The 27,671-nt window shown below is 40.3% G+C and overlaps 1 protein-coding gene across 1 annotated transcript in view; it reads right to left on the reverse strand.

Annotated features, from left to right (window-relative positions):
• Positions 1 to 27,671, reverse strand: part of SLC1A7 (solute carrier family 1 member 7) — a 51,478-nt gene that overhangs the window by 10,255 nt on the left and 13,552 nt on the right. Inside the window, exons 3-7 of the mRNA XM_009984210.2 lie at positions 25,026 to 25,241; positions 12,885 to 12,927; positions 11,767 to 11,986; positions 9,025 to 9,124; positions 7,258 to 7,491 (exon numbers count right to left, since the gene is read on the reverse strand). Coding sequence (XP_009982512.1) covers positions 7,258 to 7,491; positions 9,025 to 9,124; positions 11,767 to 11,986; positions 12,885 to 12,927; positions 25,026 to 25,241 — 813 coding nt within the window. The remainder of the gene's footprint in view (positions 1 to 7,257; positions 7,492 to 9,024; positions 9,125 to 11,766; positions 11,987 to 12,884; positions 12,928 to 25,025; positions 25,242 to 27,671) is intronic.

The following is a 27,671-nucleotide window of genomic DNA, read 5'->3' on the forward strand; positions in this document are numbered from 1 at the left end:
CGACAGTAATTAGACGACCAGTTTGCACACTGAATTATAATAGTAGTGAGAGCTTACAAGAGATCAGAATGCTGCTGGTGTACATTCAATTTTCATTCCGGCAGTCCTAATATTTAATCAGTATTTACTTTGAAAGACAAACACAGCAAAGCATAACCCCCTAAACTACAGATTAGATGTCAATTCTCTCTTGGGCATGCCTATCATTTTTTCACACATTCTTCTGTGAATGACTGAAATCCTGTATGTCTTGCTTACCATAAAATGTTCATAAAATAAAAGGGTGAGGCTGGGGCTCATGGATAACGTAGAACTGAAACCCCTGGTGTGGCTGTAGCTAGGAGCAGACCACCACAGTAACACTTCTAGATGTTTTTAACTACAGGCATGGCCAGCAAGCAATTACTGCACTTACTGTTCATTGCCTCCCTTCTGTGCAGCTACTTCAGTTGGAGAGGGTTACTTGTTTTTAAAGACAGTCTTTTCTTGGCCATTTGGCTTTTCTGTAACAAAACCCTGTCTAATGTCTTTGTGGGAAAAAGAGGAGAAAAAGGTAATCTTACAAGTCCTTTTCCACCTTGCCCACACTTTGACATACCAGAATTTTAAACTTAAAGGCCTTCCTGTTCTGAGGGCAGAGAGCTGAGTTGTGAAATGTGCAAATTTTAAGTGACTGATGTCTTCCAATTTGGTTAAGATGTGAAAAACCATCCCATAATATCAATGGTACAACCAGCAAAATCTGTATCTATTTCCACTGTTGTGAACGGAATGTATGACATCATTGTTTTTGCAAGAATTCAACTTTGAAATTTGTGCATTATCTCACAGAGATATCTTCTTTAATTTTAATTTTGTGCTGTTAGAAATAAAATTTCTAGGGCACATAACTAGATGTTGGTTTTGTTGTTTATTAAATATTATCATAAAAAAGAAAATGGGCAGAATGTAAGTGCAATGATGATGAAAAACATGCAAGATATTGAAAGGAAGCAAATTGCCAGGTCACAGATTCTTGTACCTTCCTAGCACAGGCAACGACTACATACAGTCTCACTCAAATTTATGGCACTGCATCTTAGAGCTAGTAGGCTGTCCGTCCGAACTATTCCTATCAAAAAACTTTCCAGAAATCACTGTTCAAATAAGAAATTTAATTTATGATCTAGATGTACTCTTTTCAATTTACACTAAATTTGCTTTTATGTGCTTTATGCATTTCTTCTTGCACAAATCAGTCCAGCTGTTACAACACATTGTTAGAAATCAGTTTTGACCTGATCAGACTTTTTAAAGTCTTCTCTTACAAGATGGCTACTTTACGTCCCTGATTACTCTTTCAGCACCTGTTTCAATATGAATGAACTTTTCCTGAACACAGGTAACAAAAGTTATGTGGAGTATTCCAGGAGAGGTTGTCTTGTTCAATAATGGTTCATTTTTACTCATAATGTATCATCCAGCACATACTAGAAAATATATGTCAGAAAGCTTTGGCTGTTCATAACTTAGAAGTGGCAAAGAAAAAAAATGTTCCTGCTGTCATTTTTGAGTTATATTAATACATAATTTCAATGGCTGAAGAAAAAACATTCTCAAACAAACACTTTAAGTTGTCTTTCCAGTTAAATTAGGCGAAGTTTGTTTTCTTGAAAGCTGCTTTATTTAAACAATGAAGCAGTAACATGAAAGCCTGACATGTAACATTTATCAGGAGGAAAAAATACTCTAAAGCACTGATCCTTATCTTTTAAGTCTTTTTAAAAATGTCCTAAAGCTTTCAGCTAAGAGGAGAGGTATCTTCTCCCAGCACTAACTCTAACAATTAAAAATACATTTTTAGAGTCTTATCTCAATTTTGGGATAAAACGCTGCAGCTGCAGAGACTAAGCATAAGCTAATGCTGGATAAGGCCAAGCTCTAACTAGCGTGAGCCACAAAGAGAGCTAGTCACTGCGGAAGAACAGCTGTTCAGCCTGCTCTGTTTATCTTATAATTCAAATGCATTTTGATATTTGCTCCAAAAAATCAACAAACTGATCTCATCTCCCTTTTGCTAAATCTGCCTTTAATTTACACTCCGCAATAGCCAAGATCTTAGTGTTTCATAAGCAACAAAACCCTTCAAAACCTCATATTTTATCATTTGTCTTCAGAGAAGATGAAAATTGCTTCTTTCAATGGAATGTACCACTGAGAAGATGCTGCTTTAATTCATTAATAATATGGAAGATGACCTAGAAAAATAAAATTCCTTCATGCCATTGGAATGAGGAAAGCTAAAATCAAGAGGAATTTTGCCTGTAGGCCAAATATTGCTTTTTCAATACTGTAAGAGGTGACAAGATCAGGGGCGATGTGGGGTGAAAGAAAGCAGCAAGTCAGAAATCCACAGCTCTGCAGCCTGAACAGCACAGAGCAGGGCAAGGTGGGCAACGACAGCACGTGCTGTACACACCTGACTGATGTAGGAAAGAGGAGCTGTGCACATTGCTATGGGCACCTGTTGCCAAAACCAGCCCATACTGGGGCCAAGAGTTTGGCTTCAGGGGCTGGCTGGCCAGGTGACTGGTGTAGGGACTTGGTGTTAGTCGTAGAGATTGAGTTCATAGTGTCCTAAATGATGCACCAAAGGAATAAGAGATCTTCTCTGTCCCTGCCTCTTCAGTAATGTCTGTGTAAACCAAAATATGCTGTGATTCAGATATCTGGAGAAATATAAGGGGATTGAGAATGGGATGTAGAACCTTTCACTAAGGGGAAATAAGTTGTTCAGATTCAATAAAATTATTGCCATGAGACAGGTGTCTAGTGGCTTTCAGGTTCCCTTGTGCTACATTCTTGGGTTTTGTACATGGTATTGGTTTTGAGTCTTGCAGTTTGACTTTTAGCTTAAAAAGAAAGCTTTCCACAGGCACAGACTAGCTAGAATGAATATCAGGACACTGATCTGTGGTTTTCTTTCTATCTTTAGTTATAGACATGAACTGACACAGAAACATCTGCAAGAAACACATCAGTACACTTGAAACCAACTCTTTGTTCTCCAAGACGATCTGAAAATCCAATACCCACATTATGAGTGTTATATAATGCCCCTGTGGCAACTATTATTTAACCAAATACAGATGTGTTGACTGTCAAGAGAAGCAGCTCTCCTGTCCAGCCCCAATTATTTGTGCATGTTCTTTTGGCAACTCAGCCAGTTATGTGCAGTATCCATTCCTTTCAGTGTAATGAAGGTGAAAAGTTCAGCTATCTCTAGACAAGGCACTGCTATTTGAGCAGAAAAACATTAAAACCCATGTTTGGCCTACGCTGGTTTTGCAAAATATACACACTGGTAAGAACGGGCAAACAGAGCTAAATCCATGAAACGTGTCCAAGCCCCAAATCCGTAAGTTCAGAGCCTTTCTGAGGACTTACCTTAACTTTGGTGCTTCATTAGCTTCTGACAGTAAAGATACTACATCTCATCTGGTAGCAAGTTCTGCTAGTAATTCCTGACAGGATGAGCTGCCAGCTGGCGCCAGAGCTGTTTCCAAACTACAACCTCTCTGGGCCTATAAATATGTAATTATTCCTTGAATAGTGGAAGGGGAGAGAGTACTAGATATTCCCAGGAGAGGGGCTCTCTCCTGGGAGTCAGAGCCCAGGAGAGTCAAAGTCAGCGCAGGTTTAAGGGAAAGCTAAATTCCCTGTGTATTCCCCACTGTCAGTGAGCACTCTCATGTCAACTTGGGGTAAGGAAATGGGGCTGGAGAAAACGTCGAGTAAGGATTGGTTTACCTTGGAGAGACTCAGCAGAGAGAAACACCTCTCTCTCACCACTTCTGCAGGTTGAGATTTTTCTTTTATAGTTATGCCTGATGCCTGCCTAGCTCTCTCATCACGCTGGCTTTTGGGGCCCTTTCCTAGGAGCCCAGTTCTCTCCATGAGGAGGTGAGTTCCTAGATGAATCGTAGGCATCCTACCTGGTTGAAAGTTGCCTAAAAGCTATGCTTTGCGATGACTATCACTGTGATATGCAGGTCTTTTAAAAGAGCTAGCTTACATTTGCTAGACAGCATGCATGTTCTTTCCTTAGGCTTCTACAAGTAATTGAGAAAAAAAAAAACAACCCCAATGTAAAAATTCTCAAATCAACCATTGTTGGACTTTCTCCAAGTAGTAATATAACTTAGGTACTCATGTAAAACAGGGGAATCAAAAAGCCCCTGCATACCTTTGTAGATGCAGTTGTGTATTTGGTGAGTACATGTTGTTTTATTACTATGATTGATGATATTGGCATTGGAACATTCCTAACCTCAAAACATACCACAAGCAACCTGGACCTGAAGATATCATGAACTTCAAGGAGGGCTCTTCATGATTGTAATGTGGCTTGATACTCTTGGAGCTAGAGACAGACTAAGGAGATAAGATCCAATAAAGAAACAAGCACAAGCCCTGAAAGTTTCCAGACCAGTAAAGGACTAGTAAATTGGTTATAAAATCAAAATGCAACGTTGATGCAAAATAGAGAAAATTAAGAAAAGTAATCTGGTTTTGAAAATGGTGGAATATGTAGTGATCTTTTAAGTATTGATTAAACCTCGCATGATAAAGGGATCTATACTGGTGAAAAAGTTGGTTATTTTTGTTGCTTATTATCAGAAAAGAAGAGAAAAAGACAAACACTTCTATGGATGCTAAAGGTAAAATAACAAAATTTTATCTTTTTTTTCTGAAAAAGATAAAAAATCAGATTAGATTTTTAAGAAAAACTATCTTTTTCTAGAAAAATAGAATTATTGAAATGGCACAGATTAAAAAAACTGAGTTGTCAGCAATAGCGTTCTTCAGAAACAGAACTCTTAGAGGAGCAGGGCAGATAGTCAAGTGTGTCAAATGTGAACCTGACACAGCCTTTTCCAACACTAACATCTTTGAGTGCAAAACTAGCATCACATTTGAATCTGGGGATGTGATGACATCTCAAGCTACAAACTATTTATGTTCTAATAAAAAAGATTGCCTTAAGTATTTAAGCCTAATTAGAGTTTAAACACCACCCAGGACATAATTTTTTCTTGACTTTGTATTTCACAGTATGTTGCTCTTTATAGGTCATTTTGGAGCAAACTTATATATGAAAACATCTTGTAAAATTAAACAGTGAAAAGCCAATGCCTTCCAACTGTACTGAAATAATCATTCCCTCCTCTCCTTTCTTTTAATTCCTATACACTCCTTCTGCTCTGCTTACTCCTGCCCAACCACTGTACATTTATTCATGAGAGAAACAGCCATCTGCATCTGACTTTCCAGCCCCAAATTAGGAAAAGAGCCTAATCAGGCCAATGGGCTGGGGATAAAAGTTTTAGGCTCTTTTCCCAAGTCTGGCAAAGGTCTAATACAACTTAAGTTTTCTCTTCTTCGTTTTCCTTCAGTAAAATAGAGATTATTTCTCTTTTAGCATTGACAGTAATTACCATGTTGCAAAGTAATGTTTTGTAGCAAAAATAAGTTTTGCACAAGATTATAGCAGAAAATGAATGACATCAACTAATCTGAGTTCAGGGAAGTTACTTCTCCATGTGTTTATTTACTTAGGTAATTTGCAGAAGAGTTCCAGATTTCTCCAAAACACATAATTATTTATCAGTGATGATGCCCTATGAAAAGCCATATGCACTGATTACATAATGGCCTTTATTAGACTATTAAAAAGATATTTACATCAATATTTGTTTGACTGCTTTCCCAGAACTTTTTATCTATCATTCCTGCCTCTTCCTTCTGTAATCCTACCAATTACAAATGCACTGTATTTCTAAGTGGGTCACTCCATTGTAGCAGAGATTACGTGAATTCTCCTCAAGTTGCTTGGAAAGTTATGGAGAAAAGTAAGATTAGAGGCACAAGGGATAAGAAGCTGGTACAACACTATTGCCTGAAAGGATGTATCAGTCATCAGGGCTTAACGTATTATAGAAATTATTATAAAATGGAAGAAGGAATCAGTATTTAACTATAACTAGATTAAGTACTCCTCAGTCACTATTGTTAATTAGAATAAATATTTTGAGGTTAATAAAACCTTTTAATTTTTCATAATGTTTCTTTATAAACAGATGTTCTCAATTTCTCATTGACTTTGTACTAATTACTAATTTGTGGTCTAAATTAGGTAGATGAAGGTAGGTGTTAGTCACTAGCTGTGATCATTTCAAAATCTGGATAAGAATTCAGTATTTTCCAGTCTCTCTGTGAAATAACTATACTAACTTTAAAAATCCAAAAGCAAAAATGAGATAAAAGAAAGCTATCTTTTCCTTTCTTTAGCCCTCTTCCTTTACAGCTGACAGTAGAAATAATAAATACATAAGATGTGCTGAAGAGACCTATTTACCTCGCATTTTCCACTTGTACTGTCACTTTTATTACTGCATAAAAAGTGGTAGGTATAGATGCTTTTGTTACTTCAGAGTAACAAACCTCCAGCCACAGATGCCATGAAGCTGTGTTTTCATTATATCGGCTACAGGGAAATGTTCTTTTAGTCCTTGTTCCTGTCTCCACTCCATGTAAGTCAATTCCAGCCCTTTCAATCACTTCTCACGCACTAGTTTATCTGTGTTGGGAGCCATTTTCATAACCAGTTCCCAAGCTGTTTCCCATTGTCACTGCACCTTTGTTCAGCTATGGTTAAAACTCATTGTACATCTCACTAAAAAGGATGCAAAATGTATTATTCCTTGAGCAGAACAGCTGAATACTTTCCCAGTGCTGGACAATAGCTTGCAACCACAGCTTTTTCTTAACGTACCAATAAACAAAGACTAAGATGAGTAGAAAGGGTGAAACATTTCCATATGACTGAACTAGGAGGTTCTCCACTAATCCCGGAAATGAAGCCTGGACAAACTGTGTGCCCCTTATGTATTAACTTTGTAGAAGCACAGTGTTTGTTTTTATGGAAAAACACCCTTATTTCCTTTCTAGTCCTCTAAGAAAAAACATATTTGTCCAATATTTTTTATACTAAGGGAAAACAACATGACAAACATCACTGTCAAATGGCTCCCACACATAACTTCCACATGTAGAGAGACACATCTTCTACAAACATATTAGTGAATTTGACACAGACCATTGTTCAGATACAAATACATCTGCTCCAGTACAGCTATAGTGTGCTGTTCCCAAGAGAAAGCTGCAGTAAGGATCTAGCAAGCATTTTGTTGCATCTCTCTAGAAACTGTGTAATACCTGGAGGATGTGGCCAGAGCAATGAGCAAGGCTTGAAGAATCCCCCTGATAAAGACGATTGGATTCTTCTTGGTGATAAAGAAGTACATCATTGGCAGAATAAAGAGCCCATGCACCACCAGGCCGCAAACCACTGTAATGGCATAGAAACCCAGTTTCTTCCCAATGGCTGAAGGGTCGTCCATTTCCAAGATTTTACCAGCAATTAGGAACACAATTCCAAATGGAAAATACCTGAGCAAAAAGACAGATAGTCATTATCAGGAGATAGCTCACTTCCATTAAAGAGTAGGAGATGGGATATCTTTGTCCTTCCAGCAGCAGTGCAGTAAGAGAAGCCTGTCTGGAAGCAGCACAGCTGGGTTCTGTTGTTTCATCAGACTAAGCCACTTTCTCACACTTGAGGAGTGTGCCCGAAGCACTGGGCTGAACAGTGTTTTATATGGTTTATATATGAATATGTTTATATGGTGCTGGTCACAAATGAATTTAAAATGTTTTGGTTCAGAAGGTAGCTCAGACTTTTTATCTTAAGGCAGGTCATTTACTGGGGAGAAGGGGAATGAATCCTAAGCTTTGCTCATATGTTTGTACTCATGTAACTGCTCACGGATTATAGTTGGAAGATGTTAAGTAAATGTTTATGTTGCCTTTGGAAGACATAGGAGAAACACCAACATGAATTAGACATGTTGTTGGACTGCCTGGGAGTTTGATTCGGGGCAGATAGACAGACAGAAGAATAGCTCGTTTTTGAATCTCCTCTGGACAGGCTGTGGGATAGGTGCTTTATCAAAACAGTTGTGCTTCTGTGCATGATTAAAAAAAAAAAATAATAATAAAACCTGGGGACATCCAGCCATCTTCCACTTGCAGCTGTGCCATCTCTAGAGACTTGACACTTCCCCCTCTTCCTTCCAGAAATTACTACCCCTGTTGGACTCATCTGACCAAGCGATCATTCCCTGACTCAGGTCAGTTGGACTGGACCAGGTAGCTGGAAGCAAAGGCTGAGTCCCGGTAGTGGGACCCCTCCCCATGTCAGGCTGACCAATGTTTGGGGACCTTCTGGAGGGTGGGGAAGATGCTAAGCTGATAGTTTTTGTTGTTGGTAGTCACCTACTGTTCCTCTGATCTTTGGGCAGGTGGGTTGGCAGGCCTAGCTGGCTCTCAGTGTAATTTAGGATTGCTCTGAAGCCTTTTCCGAATTGACATGGCCTAGGATGGTTCATTGAAGGCTGTTCCGCTGACTGAAGACATCCCGAGTGACAAGCACTCTGGGTATATGATCTCCACTGTGCTGCTCAGTGCAGAGATAGCCAAGCTTCCAACAACCACACTAGCGACAGTACAGTCATGTCAGCACAAGAGCCCACTCCTGAGCAAGCTGAAGCCAGGCTAGTATTTCTAGTGTAGCAGTGCTGTAAAGGATGGAAGTACTAGCTAGAGCATCTCGTCATGCTCCTCCCTAGTGTGGGCTGGATGTATTATAATGCCTCTTGGCATGCCCAAAGATTGGCAGTGCCCCTAGTCATTATTTGGGAGTAATACATAGGGAGCCTCTGTGAAAATGACAGCATGAGCCAGGGACAGGATGCGTGTGTATGTATCTTCCTTCAAATGCTGAGGTCCTGTAAAGCTAAGGATCATTCACCCTCATTTATTTCCCTGGAAATAAGTTTATGACATTTGTGTACGTCCTCTTCTGTGGAAATTTTCTTACGCTTTTAAAAAAATACTGATTTTCTTACTAGAACAGTTACTTACCAAACAGCAACTGCCACTATCTTCATGACAGATTCGTTTAAACACTGGCAAAAGCTGACCAAAGGAACACCACTGTTCCCCATTCTTCCCAACATTATACCTGCAAACAAAGGCATTCACGTTCAATTTCTCAGGTGCCTTCATGCAAATCCCCAGTGTTTTTCCCCGCTGCTATAGTTCAAAGTGAACTGAGTGGGAGATGACTCGATGAATATAGATCTTTGTGCTGTATAAACAGACATGGTATGTGAAAATCTCACCTTACACAAACTCGAGAGCGTGGGGGAGCCAGGCCACAGCCTTGTGCTTTGGCTCCATACAAGGCTCTCTCCCCTGGCTGGGTGTTTTTTGCAGTTGCAGTTCCCTGAAATTTTCCCTGTGGAGGTACAAACTTTTGTGTTGCAGATTTAGCCCCTCTGATAGCAAGCTTGTTTCCTTAACTATTTTTCATAGAGCCCTGAGGAGGATTTATCTGCTCTGAGGGATCCACAGAACACAAACGGAGAAACTTTCTAGCGAAGGAAGCTGTCTCTGCCTGCAGTCTGCCTTACTTCCGTGCACTGCATACAATTGGGCAGCATCCATGAGACACTCCTGGGGCAGAGCAAGAACTGAGGTTTGTTCTGGTAACAGGAAGTTAATATGGGGGGGTCTCCATTCTATTTTAGCAAATATCTGTCTACATAATAACAACCAACTTTCATGATCAGTAAGGCTTTGCAAACTTTGGGGAGGTAAGGAAATGCAAGTTCATGTGAAAAAAACGCCAAACTGCTGTACAGACTAACCAGCAAAGAAGAAAGCAAAGAAAACCCATTTGTGTGCACTCAGCATTCAGAAAGGAAAAGAATATAGCTCTGGCATGTATCATCTAAACGTCATTTCTCTAGACGGTGTTAGTTTCCAATAATGCATATAAACAGACATGATTTTCCTATTTTATTAATTTTCTGCCATCACTCCCTGAAAGGATTATTAAGTGATCGAGTTAATTGCTCAAGGCAGCACTTCAAAAGCTATTTGCACCGAGTGAGACTGCCTTTGAAGGGAGTTTCACAAGGACGCAGGGGGCTATGAGTGGGGTGCATGCTGCCACTTGCTCTGGATGAGCAGTGTCCTTGCTTTGAGCTCTGCACCTCAGAGCCCACATCTGTGCTTGAGAGCCAGGAATCAGGCAGCACTGCTTCCAGGGCAACCCGCTCCTGGGTCAGGGAGGGAGGCTCTCAGCTGTTTTATCCAGGGATTTCACAATAACAGTGCATTCAAGATGTGGGTTTGTAAGCCTGTTAATATTCATCTAAGCTATTACTTTCAGGTCAGAAAAAAACACTCTTTTATCAAGCATGTTGTTTTACAAGAGTCTTGGCTTCTAATTCTATATAATGCCAAAAAGAACAAATACCTTCTTTTTCATTTTACAACAATAACTGAAATTTGCTCTTTAAAACAGTCCTACCTAAGCATGTGGCTACTGGTGGAGACAGACAGGGAAGCAGGCAGGACTGGGGCCTTCTGTCTGCAGCCCTGGTGTACCATATTCCATTTCCATTCAAACATTCTCCTTGTAGAGAATAAATAATGTGTGCTCCTCCAAAAGAAAAAGATCAGATGTCTCAATGCTTAGTCGCTTATGATAATCTCTAACTGAAATTCCTGCGCACTGTGTGAGAAGAGGTAAATGGGCGAGTCACAGCTGAGCTCAGCATCAAGGCTTTTCGTTTGTCTTGACCTCACACTCTGCCTGTCAAATGTTGCCATTTTAAGGCATGCCTGGAAAAGAAGTCCACTGTGGTAAGGTACTAGATGGCATGTAACTATCAGCATTGTAGGATGGCAAAAATAAAATCAGAAAGTTTCAATCAAAAAGAAGATCCACAGATTTGAAACTGATAAAACAATATACCTTTGTAGCTCATTTATTCAAGATATCACTGAGGCTTGTTATCTGAGTTGGGTTCTTACATAGATAAGTGACTTATATTCCACGTTAATAATGTGGTAAAATATGACTAAGAATGGGTAAGAACAACAGACAGGGCAGGTTCCAGAGCTAAAGTAATCTTCTGCCTGGTGAGAGGAACTTTAGCCAAGGAGTTGGTCTGGAGTAGGTTTTTCTTGTCCTGCCAGCTGCAGGGGTGAAACATCCAGCCATGAGAGTGAGGACTGTCTCAGCCTGATGTCCCCTGAACCAAGAGCAGTGCAGGAAGTTCTTTGTTCATGTAATACAGCACCTGGAGCTCTGGGCGTTAGAAGTGTACTAATTTCTTGAGCTTTGGAAAGAAAGTCTGCTATGGACTTGTTTATTTCAGAATTTCTTGAAAGTTTGTCTGGGATTTTTGCTACTGTCCAGAGACTGAAGCAGAATATTGGCAGAGGGGCATGGGTCTGACCTGCTATAGTAATTCCTAGCTCCTCTGAGCACACTGTATTAGTGTTTCTTATAGGCAAGAAAAAATGGTTCATAAATAAAAGCTCAAAATAATCCAGAAAAAAAGAAATGAAAAAGAATGTAAGTGCATGCACAGAAAACAGAACTGCCTGGAACAAAAGTCAACAAAGATTTTGAAGATTTATCTTTGAAAGGTTGAGAGAATAGTTCTGTAACAGTCTTGCCTTTTTCCCCACAAAGTTTAGATAGAATCAGTTAAAAAAGGTGAATCACAAAACCAAACAACCCAACCTCTCTCTTTTCCTCTTAAATGATACTTGGATTATTACAACCCAAACATGTCCGAAACCTACCCATTGTGGCAGAGAATATCACAATCCCTAGCACATTCATGCCGTCACTAGTGCCTGGTTCTGACTTGTAAATCACTTCGGGAGGGGGAGTAATATCCAAGGCAAAATTCTGGACGTTGGATCCATTCTCATCCTGGATTCCATATATTATAATGCGACGAGTGGTGCTTTCAGATGATGCTTTGTTAGATTTAATAATGGGAATACTCTTGGTGCGATACTGAAAGAAAACAAAATAATTTTTATTATAATACCCCAGCAGGAATTCATAGTTTAATGAGACCTCCTAAGTGCTCTGTTAAACAAGGCCGCATGTCAAAGGGACAGTATGAAAAGAAGAATGACAGCTTCTGCCCCTAGGCTGCTGAAATCTGTAAAAATAGCTGAATTTTTAGAAAAGCATGACAAAATCAGTTTCCTATAATCAGACCCTTGTGCAGCAAACACACTATCTCCTGGTAGAGCTACTTTCCTGCAAGACATAATGAAGAATGACTCCCTGGAGGTTCTGAGTGTCCTTCTCTTTGTCTCACCAGACGTAAGGTTCCCATGAAATATTCCCCCAGGTGAAATAAATATAGCCATGCTTCTTGCTCACTCAGAACTTGTAGATGAGGTTTTCTGGCCAAATTCCAATCTGAGTAATTAGATTCTTCCTGAATACATTATTTTGTTGTTTTAATTGGACATAGTACTCTGTTCTTCCTTTGCAGTGTGTTACTGTGCACTCTTAAAGAGATTCCAGCTACTCTGTGACTGCAGCCCTGTGTTAAGAGAAACCATGCTCTAGGCATACTGGCATAAATTGTTCTGCTTCACTCCAGCACCTTTCTCAAGGTCCTCAAAGATCCGGTTCAGGTGGAGGCGGAGCTGACATAGGTGTGCATGTCTAATCCCTAGTCACACCGTGATTTTTATGCTTGTTTGTTTTGCCTTCAGATACCAAGGCTGCTGAGGCTAATGGAAAGGGACTCCTTAATTCCTAAATGTTGAAGGTACCAACAGTCTCTGAAGCAATATGCAATGTCTGTATCTGGATTCTGTTTCATGAAGATATATGTTTTACATGATGCTGGCTCATCTCTTTCATCAGTGGTAAAAGGAATATAGCCACTTACCTGCTTGAATGTGGCCTCAACAAGATTGGCTGGAAACATATTCCTGAAAAGGAACAGATAAAAGAATCATTTTTATAAATATAACTGAAAACAACTTCTGTTTACTGTGTCTTGGGTCTCCCACAATAAATTAGTTATTTACCCACCTAGAGAGCAAGGGCTGGATGGATGCAGAAGGCTGCCACTCCCTCCCACTCATGCCAGACAGCTGCACCTGACTGAGCAAGGCTCAACACAGAGACAGTTCCTCAGAATTAAAGTTTTGGGACTTGCTTCTACATACCTGGAGTGAGACCCAGGAGCTCTAGTTTCAGTTTCTGGCTCTGCCACAGTCTTCATGTTTTAACTGGGGCAACATAACTGCTATCATTCCCTTCCCCATCTAGTAGCTGGGGAGAAGAGTATTCCTTTATTCCATATTTTGTCTTGCCTACTTAGATAATGAGCTGTTCAAGACGGAGTCAGTGTTCAGGGATGTATTCCTGAGACCCCTGGGTGCTGTAATCTACTTTGGGACTTCTAAGTACTCCTGGGAGATGAGTCATAAGCTGTAGTACCTCCTGATACACTTTCACCACTAAAATTACAGCTGATAGAGACTTTGCAGTGATTTGGTCAAGAAGTTTCAAAAAGAGGATCTCATTCCTGATTAAAAGAATTGAGATTAGAGCTGTCCAGTTTCTGCTAAATTTTCTTTTAATATGGTTCTGAGACTTCCGAACAAGAGTCTGAAGCGAGGCCAACAGCTTCATCTTTGCTCACAGCTGACCTACAGAGGAAGACAATGACCATACCTGTGAGATCTGCAGAGAGACTGACAGATTTTTAATTCCAGAAAGGACTCTTGTTGTCATCTTTCCTGACTTTCTTTGTATTTCAGTCCATAACATTTCACCCAGTAATATCTGGAGCTAATTGGTAACTTCAGTTTGAGCTAGAGTACTACTATGCAGAAAGATATTCAACACTAATTTGAAATGGAGAGAACACCCTCTACAGGCTTCAGAGAGGAATCATAGTAGAGTTGGTCAAAAAAGCTAAAAAGTCCTATATTTCCATGCAGTATTTGTGAATCAAGATTTGTGTGATGATTCTAAGCAGATCATTTTCAGAACTGATTTATTTTCAGCCCGAAGCTTCTGAACCTAGAGGCAGAAGACAGTGACAATGCTATTGCAATTAAGTGCTTTCATATACATAAATTTATGCAAGGAGAAACTCCTGAATTCTGTAACCAAAAGACTTTTTATTCAAAGTCCAGCTCAAGCTCCAAGACAACACCTAAGTATATGTGAAAAGCCCATCATTCCAAAGAGAATTGCTATATATATACGAAGTTAAATGCATACTGCACTGAGACATTTTCCAGACCTGCTTTCCTCTTTGCAGCAGCAGCGTATGCCTGCTGCTAATGGAGTCACAGCAAGAGCGTGCTGCACAGCACCGGCTTAGGAAAAACAATTTTATTGCTATTTTAAGTGATCACAACGTGACATTATGGTCGCACTTAAAATTATGAGGCAGAATCTGTTTCAGTAGCATCAGGCGCGGAGAGCATTTGCTACAAAGAGATAATTAAATTTCCTTTTCAGGGTAAAGCAGAGGGAGAAGAATTTTAATTAAAGGGTAGTAGTACTGTCTGATGATTGAAACAGAAGACTGAAAATGAGGGTTGGCCTGCTGTGTGAGAACAGACAAGCCATATAGAGGCATCATTGGTCATTTGGGTAAGGCTGTTGCTTTAGGGCAACACAGACAAGTTACTACCAGGCAAGATCCAAGGCTGATGCACAGCACTTTAGTTACTCTTCAACTGTCCTGGCCTTTCCTCACCTCAGTGCAGACGAGACAGTTCACATCACCTACCCCTTGCAGCCTGATCTGCTACCCAGCATTCCTGCAGGATAACAGCGTACTCTAGCTGTGCTGTACCCTGGACACGTCTCCTTCCATTTTACCAATCCTGCTTAAGAGTCTCAGGTATGATGATGGCTGTGCGCTACGGCGAGGTGATAGCAGAGCAGAGCAGCTTTGGCTGTATGAGGAAATTACCCTAAGTTAGCAAGGTTTAGTCAAATTAATGCTGTCCCTTTGTACACACTTTCATTTAATTTGAGTGATTTAGCTCGAGACACTTAAGACACTGTGTAGTAACGTGCTTAGTGATGAACAACACTCACTACACCACTGCAAGCAGTGCTGTACATTTGAGTGCTGTGCTGCCATCAACAGAGCTCTCACCCCAATTAACAACAGCACAAAGCACCGAGTTATTTCTACAAATTGTCCATAAAGCTGATGATTCTCTGGTTCAAATGTCAAATCTGCGGCCAAAGCAAGGCACAGACAACAGCTGGCTGTGCACCGCTTTCCTGTCAGATGTAGACACAACCTTCTGCCTGAGCCCTGGGGACTTGGCTGACACAGGGGACTAACTGAAGGACAGCTGGATGGAGCTGGACTTGGGAAAGACAGAGAGGATGTTTACAGGAGGGGGAAGCATTGGAGAGAAAAGATGGTTACTGTCTTATTATGCCTCATAAGGGAGTTCTGCTTCCAGATTGTTAAAGGCTTCATTAATATTAAATTGTCTTTGTTTTGAGATGTGAGATGATCAGATGAAAGGTGCTACAGGAGTGCACAGTGTTAGTGTGATGGTTGTGCTCTGAGCTGCTGAGTGAATGTGAATTATTCTGAAAGCACAGATCCACACTGAGGATTCCTGCACAGCTCTGAATATGAATGTCACAAATGAGCTGTAGCTTTACAAAGAAATATGAATTTAATTGCTGATTTCCACTTTCTCCTTTAGTTTTATAGTCTAATTAGTAGAATTAAGAACAAAGTAAGACTGTTCGAGAAAGGAATATCATATGGTTAGTGGCTAGATTAAACATTAGACAAATTTGTAGAGGCTTAAAGCATTTTGTTTCTTTATCATTCTTTATCCTGCAGGAATTACAACTACCCACTTAATACTGGATGCTGGAATTCTCCCAATATTTTTAATATATTATGCACTGTGATCCAGTCTTTGGGACTGGCCTTACCAAAGTTACACAATTTATCTAGTGAAGGGCTGACCTGAATGTGTTTGCCAGAGCTTCGGCTTATTTTTTATTTTAAGCTGGTTTACTTGGATTGAAAAAATCCAGTATTAGCCAAAAGTTAGTTTTGTTAATTAAAAACATTCAAGAGAGCAATTCATGGATGACAACTCTAATGGACTAAAACTAAATAATGAGAAGAAAGTATCAAACTGTCACCTACAGCTGAGAGATGACTGGGAGTGTTTGCTGATTCAGTCAGGCCTCTTCAGAAACACTTGAGAAATTCTCATTTTAAGGGTACATTTTGCTGCACGTTGATATTTCCAGCCATGAGCTGGATGTTTGGCAGGGATCTCCCAGGAATGTTTCCACTGGGAGTAAGGGATTTTACTTTTTTCATGGAACTGGGATCAGAAGGGCTGGTGGGACCCTCACCACTGCCAGCCAGACTGGCTGCCTCAGGGCAACCCACCTGTGGGTTTCTGTCCAACCAAAGCGGAGCAATGGGGAATGCTAGCTGGGGTGGGAGCTTCAGTCTAGCACAAAATCCCGACACTCTCATTTGCCCAAACATATTACAAAATTAACAGCAGGGTGTTGCAGCCTGTCGATCTCTCCTTGTGCTGCCCACCTGTCTTCCAGGCATCCAGCCTGCAATCAGATCGGCCCCTGCAGATCTCTACTAGAGATTCCGGACGAGATAAATATCTACCCACATGAATCTGGTATCAGGATCAGAAAGCGAAGCTGTCTCCCTACTCAGAACAGGCACTGCGTTTATCACCGACATATACTGAATTAAAGACACTGTCAGTACTTACGAAGTAATGATTCAAACTGAGCTACTAATTGCTGTCACCACCTATAAAAATGTTGTGTTTATTCAATTAAGAGAGCTAAGCAGATAAAATGCTTCTACATTTCCAGCATTACTTTCAGATTGCTTACAAGATACAGGGCACAAAATAATAGTGCAGGAAACTTAAAGTGATCTGGGATTCATTTCTCTAGTACAAGCAATATTGTCTCTAACCTCAGAGGCACAATTCAGCATTCCTGGAAAAAATAATTTCACATAATAATAGGAATTAAATACAGTGAGTAACATAGAGTGAGGCTGGTGTGGAACATAGATGAATTTAGGTCTAAGACAAGGATATGATTGTAAAATAGATACTGAGACATATGGTTTCTGGTTACATAAAAAACTAAGAGCTAAATACTGTCTGCCCTGAGAAAGAACATTTCCCAGAACATTTTCTGTTTCAAGAATTCTGTCAGACAGAGCAGGAGTGTTCAACACAGGCTAAAAGAGTGAACGTGCATGAAACTTCAATGTCAACTCCGTGAACCTTCTACAGACTGCGAGCTATTGAGCCAGAGCTGGCACAGCGTGCCTGGCCCGCATTTGCTGTGATAGCAGCTTACACACACAAGTGACCTACTAAACACCTTCTCTGACCACATCCTGCTGTGAGGCACAGGCTGGTTCATTCTACTAGCAAATTCTGGAGCCCTTCCCTAATTCTATATGGGATAAGAGGATTCAGATGTAAGGATGTATTGAGTTAGAAATGTGCTTGTATGGCTAAGGCAACATGTGTTCTGCAATTTGGTAGCCATGGAATTTGAAGAAAATCCTGAAGACTTCTATCAAGTATAGACAGCACTTGGTCTAAGGAGTAACTCTGAGCGTGCGCTTCCCATTACACGTAGGACTACTTAGCACCTTACCACTGCCAGTAGTGAGACATCCTCTTTCCTTCTCCATCATCTTCCGGCAATAAACCTACCAATTAACACTATTTGCTTGGTTTTGCTCCTGTAGGATTCTGCTGCTTTAGGAAGCTGAGTTGTTTTAGGAAGCCACTTTTTAGCTCAGGCTGTGCCTTGGCACTGCCCCCAGGATGCGGGAGTCTTCTTGCCATCTTCAAAACGTTGGTGACTGAGAACTACAATAGCGATACAACTATCAGCACTGTTAACCTGTTTACTGCTCATACTGTTAGCTAAATTGTCCACAAAACATTAGCTTGCAGCTACTGGGATAGCCAGTTTGATGGCTCCTGGATAACTTCTATTAGAAATAACAGGCCAAATTCTGCTTGCAGTTATACTACTGAATGTCTGAAATACTCAGAATGAGTCCTGAGTACAACATGTGTTGATCCAAATCATTCAGCTTTTGCAGATCTCTTTCATGAGAAATTAGGCCAGCTGCTCTAGCATAAGAGCAGCCACAGGTACGGCAGATGTCGTTTCCTTGACTCAGAACACCCATTCCCTCTGGAGTGCTCTGTGCTCTGCAGCAGCAATCTGCTTTTGCTCTCAGACTTTGATATTATCAGTACCTAATCCCTGCCACAGCAGACAGTCTTTGGCTGCAGTCTCCCATGCTGTGGAATTAGAGCCACCAGACTGGGTTTTTGCTACATACGCGTCCTCGTAATATTTTATTGGCCTATATTTGCACTGAGCATAAAACAGCGTTGGGCACTCTGCTCTTAAATTTGAACTAGCATAGCTGAGCTTGCCAGAACACTGTTTTAAGACTGGGTGTTTGACAGCATTCTAATACTTCAGTGTTTGAGGTCTTACCCTGTCACTCTATGCAGCAAGAATACAGAGAGAGTAAAAATGAAATCTGAGTAGCTTGACATGACAGCTGTAGTTCCCAGGTTTTACAGCTGTGCACAAGAATGAACAGCACTGTGGCTCCTATTTACTATAGGCTGAGATCCTTCTCAGTGACATTATCTTAATCTCAAAAATTTGTCTGCTTTTGCTATCCTCTGCATGATTTCATCATCAGCCATGTAGACTCCTTACTACTGTTACTGTACCACAACAGCCACAAATCCTGTCCTTAGTCATAGGGGTATATCCCTGAAATACCTTCTGGCTGGTGACAGTGGGCTCCATCAGGGTTTGCACTCCTGAAATCAAGGGTAAAATTTAATTTAGCAAGACTGAGCAAATGACCTGTCTCAGGGCCTGTGGGAGGATGTGTCTTGCACATCAGTAGTCACCTTCAGTACTTCATCTCATTTCTCAATATCAGTCTTGCTACCTCCTGCTAAAAGGACCAAAGAAAGCTTTTGCAGAATTAATGAACCATTTAAATCCTTATTATTATGGTAAGAGGTATTAGCAGAGTGCAAAAATCACGAATCAGCCATTTTGTCTTGCTTGCCTTTCTGCAGATCAGAGCAGAACTCATACTGTGGAATCATTTCGCCAAACATGGGCTTTTTATCTTTCCTAAGGGTGACACTGTTGCATGGCCTTTCAGTTCCAGTAACGGATCTGGAGGGTGAACCTCCTTACTCTGCTTCCTCAGAAAGAAAAGGTCCTGAGACAGCCTCAACAGGGCTACAGCTTTCTGAGAAAATCATTCTTTGGAGTGGAAGCACAAATACATCACATCTTTAGGCATCCTGAAAGGCTGAATCGTATCAAAGGTTACATGACAGGCTTAACGCATTTCCACTATGGTTCCAGCAAGGCAAAGTTATTTCATAAAAAGTGTACATTTACAACGGAAGATGTCCAGGCCAACTGTCAGCGGGATGGACAATTTATTTCCTTTTAAGGGCTGAAGCTTTCCTAATGCAGTTTTACCTCCTGGCCCCCAAGCACCTCCCGCTCTGTGACCAGAGAGCAGAAACTGCTTCGTAGTCCATCTCTCCAGCATTGTTTTCATCATGGAATTATCTTTTTTCCATGTTGGTTTCCTTTTGTGTCAAATAGGAACCACACATTTAGGGGATTCAGAGTCCTATGTAAACACTTGAGGTTCAGGCTTCTGTGCAGCTTGAACTGCTTGAAAATTAACCAGAAGTGAACATCTGGTCCCATACAATGCAGAACAGTACTGGCACCAGGCTGGTTTTGTGAGATAAAAGAAAAGTGGCAGTCTGAAATGAGTAAAATATGGTAGTTTGCTATAAGAGATAGATAAATATTTCTATCATAGTACACAGTGGCTTTTGGCAAAATATACATGAATAGGGCAAAGTTATTGTTAAAAGTGCTCTCATAGTTTAAACCCTGGATCATTTAATGCACTGTTAAATATCTTATTGCTTGTACATACAATTCAGTCCTCAGCTGTAAACCTTTTAAAACACAATTTCTGGTTCTGCACAGGCTGGACTTTTTCCGAACTACAGCAGATATTAGGTTTCTCCTGCCCTATTTTCAAGAAACACAATTTCTATAAAATAGAATGTAGCCCTTACCTTGAAAAGAGGGAAAGGAAATTATTTTGAATTATTTTAAAGAGTGCTCAGGATTCTCATGAAAACGTAAATCCTCTACCGTGTTTATATCCTCTCCTAACTATTAATGGTATAAAAAACCCATCCTCTCTTGGTTAAGCCAGATTGAATTTCCCGGTACTTGCTATTAAATTGGATACAATCCTGAATATTCAGTGGCAAAATGCTCTGACTCAGCCTTCCTGTAAACTTCAGAAATGTAGAAATTTGTGTGTCATAGGTTAAGGCATGATTTGATCCTGAACTGTTTTAAGTGGAGCTTTTGAAATGAACCAGCTTGTGACGTCATGCTGTCTGGTTAGACTTGAGAAAGACTAAAACCGTGTGTGAACCCTGCACTTGCTGGTGCCCAGACTTGCACGTGCCGTCAGCCTTACAGAAAAAAGGAGGGTGAAGGCCCAGTTTGGCTCGGATTTCTTTCCTCATGTGAATGTTTATGGTGTTTGCTTGTTTGTTTTTATCTCATCAGCCAAATTTTGTTTCCCTCGGTGACAAATGCAAGTAGTGTGATTTAAGTTGTAACAAGATTTACCCTTCTAAATCAAAGGTATTTTGGTAACAGCAACAGAAAGTGGTGGAAATATTTACTGCTAATGTAAACAGTGTGGCCCTAAGTCATGTATCTGTTTTACAAATGTTCGTCCCCAAATTATAGGTGTTTTCTGTTCTGCTTGTCAGGTGAATATACATTGTAAAATCAAACATATTCAATATCTTAAATTGAAGACTATTCCTGTAAGTATGTCCTTTTTTGTCCTTTTTAATAAAACACTCCCAGCCTGAATTATTTTAGAAAATTGATATCTTGCCTTTGTTTCTTAACTTACCAAAGGCTACTAAAAATTCACTCTTTTATTTTTGGAGATATAGTACAGAGTTAATTTCAACAATTCACTTGGGAAAAAGAAGGAAAAGATGCATATTGATTCATTGCTATTACTTCCATTGAGGTCCCTCAAAAGCCACATTCCTAGAATAAGACCTCTACTAGGTCTTGTACGAACTGCAAATATTTCCTCCAGCATCATAGATTTTGCTGAACAATCCTGAGTGAGGTAATTTCTTTTCCATATGTCTTTGTTCTCTAGCTGTAAGAAAGGAAAATGGTACTTGCCTACCTCACAGAAGTATCGCACATCGTGAGAATAAATCCATCAAAATTCATAAAGCATCAGGTACTTCAGTGCGTTAGAGAGAGCAAGATGATCCTTAGCCGGAGGATTTATAGTTTTAAATATGGAAGAAAATATACTTTCATGAGTCTGGCAGTGCTTGCACCAGAAACCTTGAATATAATTAAGGTAAATTTGCATATCTATCTCAATGTAGTAATAAAGTGGCAGCTAAAGAGAGAAGCATCTTCAGAACAGCATCTCCTGCACGGCCTCAGCCTCACAGATGCCTTCTGAATTGCTGGTCCTTAGCCCGGATCCTGGCACACTGCCGATGGAGAAGGGCAAGATATGCAAGGGGAGATTCCTGCACAGATCTGAGGGTGAACTACCTAGTTAAATGGATATCTTCCACAGACAGCAGAAAATATAGTTAGTTTAAAGCTGGATCAGATTAAATCAAAAATTCAAACATTTAAGACCAAAGCAGCACTAAAGGTATGAAGACTAACTGAATGTTGAAAACACCTCTGTTAGGCTGCATTCAGTGGCCTCTCTGCAGATTGAATTTAGGAGGAAATCAGTAGAGGCCGATTCACATCCACAGATCTCGTCCCCAATCTCTTGGGGTTCCCTTTAGAAAGGAAGTCTTCCAAGTACTGCTGTTTAGTGTGGCAAAAAATGGTTGACTTATGGATACAATTTTTGAGGCATGAAATTCAGTATGTTAATGAGATTAGGTATGTCCTGCTTGATGTGAGGTTCAGAGCTATTTCAGAATTATGCAGTACAGTGTCACTGTTAAATCCTAATCAAGTCATATATACCAGAGATTTTAGTGCTGTTTTTTTACATAACAGGCAAATATACAGGGGAAGCACCATCTGCAAAAGAATGCAGAATAATAACGTGGTGATTGATTACTGTTGCAGGTGTTTAGGATGACCACGAGCCTCTGAAGTAGTTCTTGGTTTCGTTTATTGCTAAGTCAGTACATTCTTTAATTTCTGATTAAACCCACTTCCAAGAGCAAAATCCTCACCCAAAACCTCTAGAAATTCAATTTCTGGTAACATCCTCCCTGACAAAAATTCCAGACCTGACAATGTCATATATAACATCACAAGAAATAATAATATATTTCATCATTTCAAAGTGGTTTCAAATCTGAAATCAGAGAGGGCAAATATGTATATCACCATGCCAAGATTCATGCTTTTAAAATAAACTCCACAATTATGTCACATATATCATCTCTCCACTTGTACATTTAGCATTCTTCATTTGCAGAATACCAGATGTTTCCTGAGTAAACTTCTGTGCACATATGCAATTGATAAATTGAGAGGAAATTAATGAATTGAGAAGATAAGCCAATCTGGTCCTAAAAAGATGGTCTCCAGCTGTGAATGGAAGTGATTTATCACTGAGCTGAAGGATCAGCTTTTCTAGCTCAAACCAGCAGATACATCATTACATTTAATCCAGACTTCCACATAGATATTTAGGAGTTTTGCAACTGACTTCAGCAGAGCCAGGATTTCAACCATAGTGTTTGCCTAGGCTGAAAGCCTGCTCCGCACAGTTGTGTTATTCTTATTTATGTATTTAGTAAATGTGATATTTCTGTAGCAGAGGAACAAAAGCGATCAATTTGAGCACTCAGGGTAGAAAGATTGTAGCTGTGACTGCTGCTTAGCACAGCGAAAGGTGAGTGAGCTTTATTCTGGTTTTAAGCTTCAGTAATCAGAGTAGCTCATTGGCCCGTTGTTGTTGACACCTGCCCAAACCAGTGAAGACTTTAAGGTCTCACAGACTAAAAGCACATGCTGAAGTAGAAACATGAGCACCTGAAATATGCATACAAACTATTATAATTTGCTCAGGTAAATATTTGTAGAAAATTAAATTATAGATAATATTTGCAAATGTTTAGATCAGGACATAGTATTTTCCCTGCAATGAGGCTCAGCAGAATAAAGTGTTTCCAAATCTCACCACTAAACCTGCGGTGTACAGAGACTAGCCAGAAAGAGATGAAGAGATGAGATCGTAACTTGGATCTCACATTACAGTCATACATACATTTGGTTGTTTTATGCAAACGTAATGCTATAAACTGAATTTAAATTTTGCATGCCCAAATTACTTTTCATCTTACTCATCTCCATGAACTAGCTTGCTCTGGGTCTCAAAAAGCAACTGGGCTGGTGTGAGGAGGGGGATGGGAACCTATGGCTAGGGAGACCCTTTCCAGAGACAGCTGTAAGGTCAGTTTGGACGTAACATTGCACTGTGTGTCTCACTATGTCTTTACTTGTCTAACACGAAAGCCTTAGAAACAGCTCAGCGTGCCAGAAAGGGTTTCCACAACCTGCCACTATGAAGGTAATACTAAGATTACTTAAACTCCCTTTTACTTCTTATGTGACTCTTTCATACTAAGGGATTCAAAGCTGCAGTAACTCGCTCAGTTCCTTCCTCTTGGTGTAGGAATTACAGTATTTTATGCAGCAGAAACACAATAATGTGACTTAATGTTATGTCACAAACACATACGTGTGAATTCCACTGCGCATACATCACAGCAAACTCACTGGAGAGATACAGATGCCATGAAGTGGGCATCTTCCCTTTGCAGATGAAGATGGTTTTGTGGAAAGCTATAAAAGAAAGAGTGCTCAGCTGCTGCTCCATGATTAATATAAGTTGTCTCATTCTCAGTAAGACATTGATACAATAGAAAAACATGCGGGTTTCAGATGGCCTGGCTAAGTGCAACTTGGAAGAGGAAAAAAAAGATTTTTGTAAGCTTTTCATCCCAGTTTCTTCTGATTTGATGTCCCAGTAACTCTAATTAAAGTACTTGGTGTACTGACGCCCTGTCAGGGTCAGAAATTTGGGTTTTGAAAGACAAACTGTGCCATATTTTTTGTTTTAATAAGTCAAACTCCAAAGAGAACTCTTTGTCTTTTAGACACACACTGGGCCTAGATGCCCCTGCCCAATATAGTATGAGATCACTGGCTTGAGAAACTACCAACCAAATGTTGAGACACAGAGGGTTATTCAGGCAAGGCTACCAAAATACCATCAGTGCTCTAATGCTAGTCTAAAAGAACAACCCTCCCTTCTGTGAAACAAAGTAAAATAAACATGAAAAAGCACAAAGCAGAATAAATAATGTGATAAAAATAAGGAATAAAAAGATCACAACAGTAGTCTTTCTAATTGTGTCCTTCATCTGAGAGTTCTTATGACCAGTTATAATAGCACTTTTAAGAATTATTTCCTGAAAAATGTGCATTTCAGCTCTTATATTTAAAGTTTTGCTTATTACAACTATCTGCCCTTATTTAAATTAACATTGCATTTTAATACTGTCTTGCCTTAATAATAGATTTTGTGATGAGCTCCACAGGCTACCTGTGATTCTGCAGGGGTAAAAAAAACCAACCTACCCCAGTGTTGTTAGTAATTCTGATACGTTTGGTGGCCATTCATTTAAATTTTACTAGAAACAGCCACTATAAATATCTGATAACTTGAAATTCATCTTCCAAAATTTTCTTGATTCTTTTTCTTGATTTAAACAAAACGTTCATCCTGAGGTTCAGAATTTATCCTCAGAGCACAGTTCCTCATGCAGTTAGGTACAAAATGTTACCTTCAGAAAGCAGAAAGAATGAATGTAGTTACCGGATTAAGTCAAGTAGTGCATCTGCAGAGCTCATGATGGGCTTTCCACCCTCTTCAGTGCTCTCCTTCTGCGCCGCTCCACCAGGATGGATAATGGAGACCATAATTATTCCCACAATCACAGCCACAAATGTTGTCCACAGGTAGTAAGTGACGGTTATGATACCTAATCGACTGGAAGTCTTGGCATCCAGGGCTGCTAGCCCAGACATTAAGCTGTGGAAAGAAAACACAACATATATAGTACCTTTTGCATAACACTAACACAACTGAAAACTTAATTTCTTATGCCAGTTTAGCTGCTTCTCTCAGGATTGCATGCATATCAGTGTTTTTAGAAGCTTGCCAGTGACACTGAAGCTGTAGCCTCTGTGTCTAAAGAGATGTTTCCTAATTGCAGTGTGAGACCCTGGTTACCAGGGAAGGAACTTGCAAGCTCAGGCTGCACATATGAGGACTGAATCCCATCAACTGTTCCCTGAAGCTCGAGGGATAGTTTTACATAACCTACATGTGTGATGGTTCGGCTCACAGGACCAGTGGCAATAATCAGTCATACAAACTTAGGTATGAAACTCTACACATAATTTTACAGAATCATAGAATAATTCAGGTTGAAAGAGACTTCTGAAGGAAATCTGGTCAAGCCCCGTATCCCTTCCTGTGTGAAACCAGAACATGACTTCAAACTGAAAAACACTAATGATAATTTTCTCATATAGTCCATTTTTTACCTAAAAGAATAACTTCTTTTCTTTCTCAACCAATACAAAATGTATTTGTGCTTTACCAGGGGGCACACTGGAGAGTGGACTGTGATTCAGCGTGCCTCCAGTTGCAGCGGAGACAATGTATGGTGTGCAGAGGAAACTCTTTCATGGGCAGGTGTGGCTGCACAGCAACGAGCAAAGAAAATGCTATCGTCACTTCACCCTTTTCTTTCCTCTTTAGCTCCCTGCCCACCACTGCCAGAGGATGACCAGGAGTCATTCTCTTGCTTGTACAGCTTGCCTCTGCCAAGCTATACAGCCAAGTGCTTTAGCTTCCACTGACCCTCTTTGACAGGCAAATTAGAGGGCACTGTTTGGTCCCTGAACTTGCTCCAAGCTGCTCTGACATAGACTCTGATGCTGTTTCCAAGTGACCTAACGCTAAGATTTGAGTTTCCATTGACACTAGTGTTGCTTGAGGCTTCTGGCTTGTATTAGAATTAGTGTCGCCAGCAGGACTAGAGAAGTGATCATTCTCCTGTACTCAGCACTGGTGAGGCTGCATCTCAAATACTGAGTTCAGTTTTTGGCCCCTCACTTCAAGAAAGACATTGAGGTGCTGGAGTGTGTCCAAAGAAGGGAATGAAGCTGGTGAAGGGTCTAGAGCACAAGTCTTATGGGGAGCGGCTGAAGGAACTGGGGTTGTTTAGCTTGGAGCAAAAGAGGCTCAGGGGAGATCTTGTCGTTCTCTACAAGTACCTGAAAGGTAGTTGTACCAAGGTGGGTGTTGATCTCTTCTCCCAAGTAACAAGTGATGGGACAAGAGGAAGTGGCCTCAGATTGCACCAGGGGAGGTTTAGATTGGATATGAGGAAAAATTTCTTCACTGAAAGGGTTGTCAAGCATTGGAACAGGCTGCCCGGGGAAGTGGTGGAGTCACCATCCCTGGAGGTATTTAAAAGATGTGTAGATGTGGTGCTTAGGGACATGGTTGAGCAGCAGAGTTGGCAGTGCTAGGCTAACGATTGGACTCGATGACCTTCAAGGTCCTTTCCAACCTAAATGATTCTATGATTCTATGAATAAGTTTCTGTAAACTCTTCAAAGCATTCATCTCAGGAAAACTGCAGGTGAAATGAAATACCGCATTTACTATTTGATGTGCCCCACTGTCTAGCTAGCTTTCTCATAAACCAGAACTGTTTATCAGGCCTTTCCTCAGAAACAGTCATTTACTAAGCTGCATTTCCTTGAATGAGATCTCCTTGACCCCACTCTGCTGAGCGCCAATGCTAAAGTGCAGCTTAACCTTCATAGTAGATTTAATGAAAATCAAATGGGTGGGATTTAGTGCTCAGGTTCCTGCTATCCACTAAATTAATTAAGAAAATGTATTGCTTTTCTGCATTGCCAGTCTCTCATCTAGCATGGGTTTTGTTAATACTGTAGGAGCAAGGGAAAACATTGGTTGCACTGTAATATGGATCATTTAGAAAATCAGCATCTCGATAACTCTCACTCTTGTAACCATTGATTTTCCTTCTCTTTTATCATTGTAGTTGACAAAAATTCCACTTTTCTGCATGTCCGTAAAGCACTGTGTACAAACGCAGCACTGATATCTACTTCCTTGGCATTCCCCTTGGATGGGTCCATACACAAGAGCAAATATTCTAAAACTTTTTTTTTTATAAAACAGTTGAGTTAATGTTGATAAAACATTTGGCTCAAATTAATGTGTTAGTTTTCTGTAAAACAATCTCTATGTTGTTATTAGATTTCTAGGACTGAACTCTTCTCGCAGGCTGAGGCTTCGCAGGCCATTCAGCCTGTTCAACAGCTCATTGATGCCCAAAGGAGACACCTATATTGCACTAGACTTGAGCACCTTTTCATCCCCAACCCTAACCTTCCCAGAAAAAAAAAAGGAAAAATG

Source organism: Tauraco erythrolophus, chromosome 10 (genome assembly GCF_009769465.1).
Source record: "Tauraco erythrolophus isolate bTauEry1 chromosome 10, bTauEry1.pri, whole genome shotgun sequence".
NCBI lineage: Eukaryota > Metazoa > Chordata > Aves > Musophagiformes > Musophagidae > Tauraco > Tauraco erythrolophus.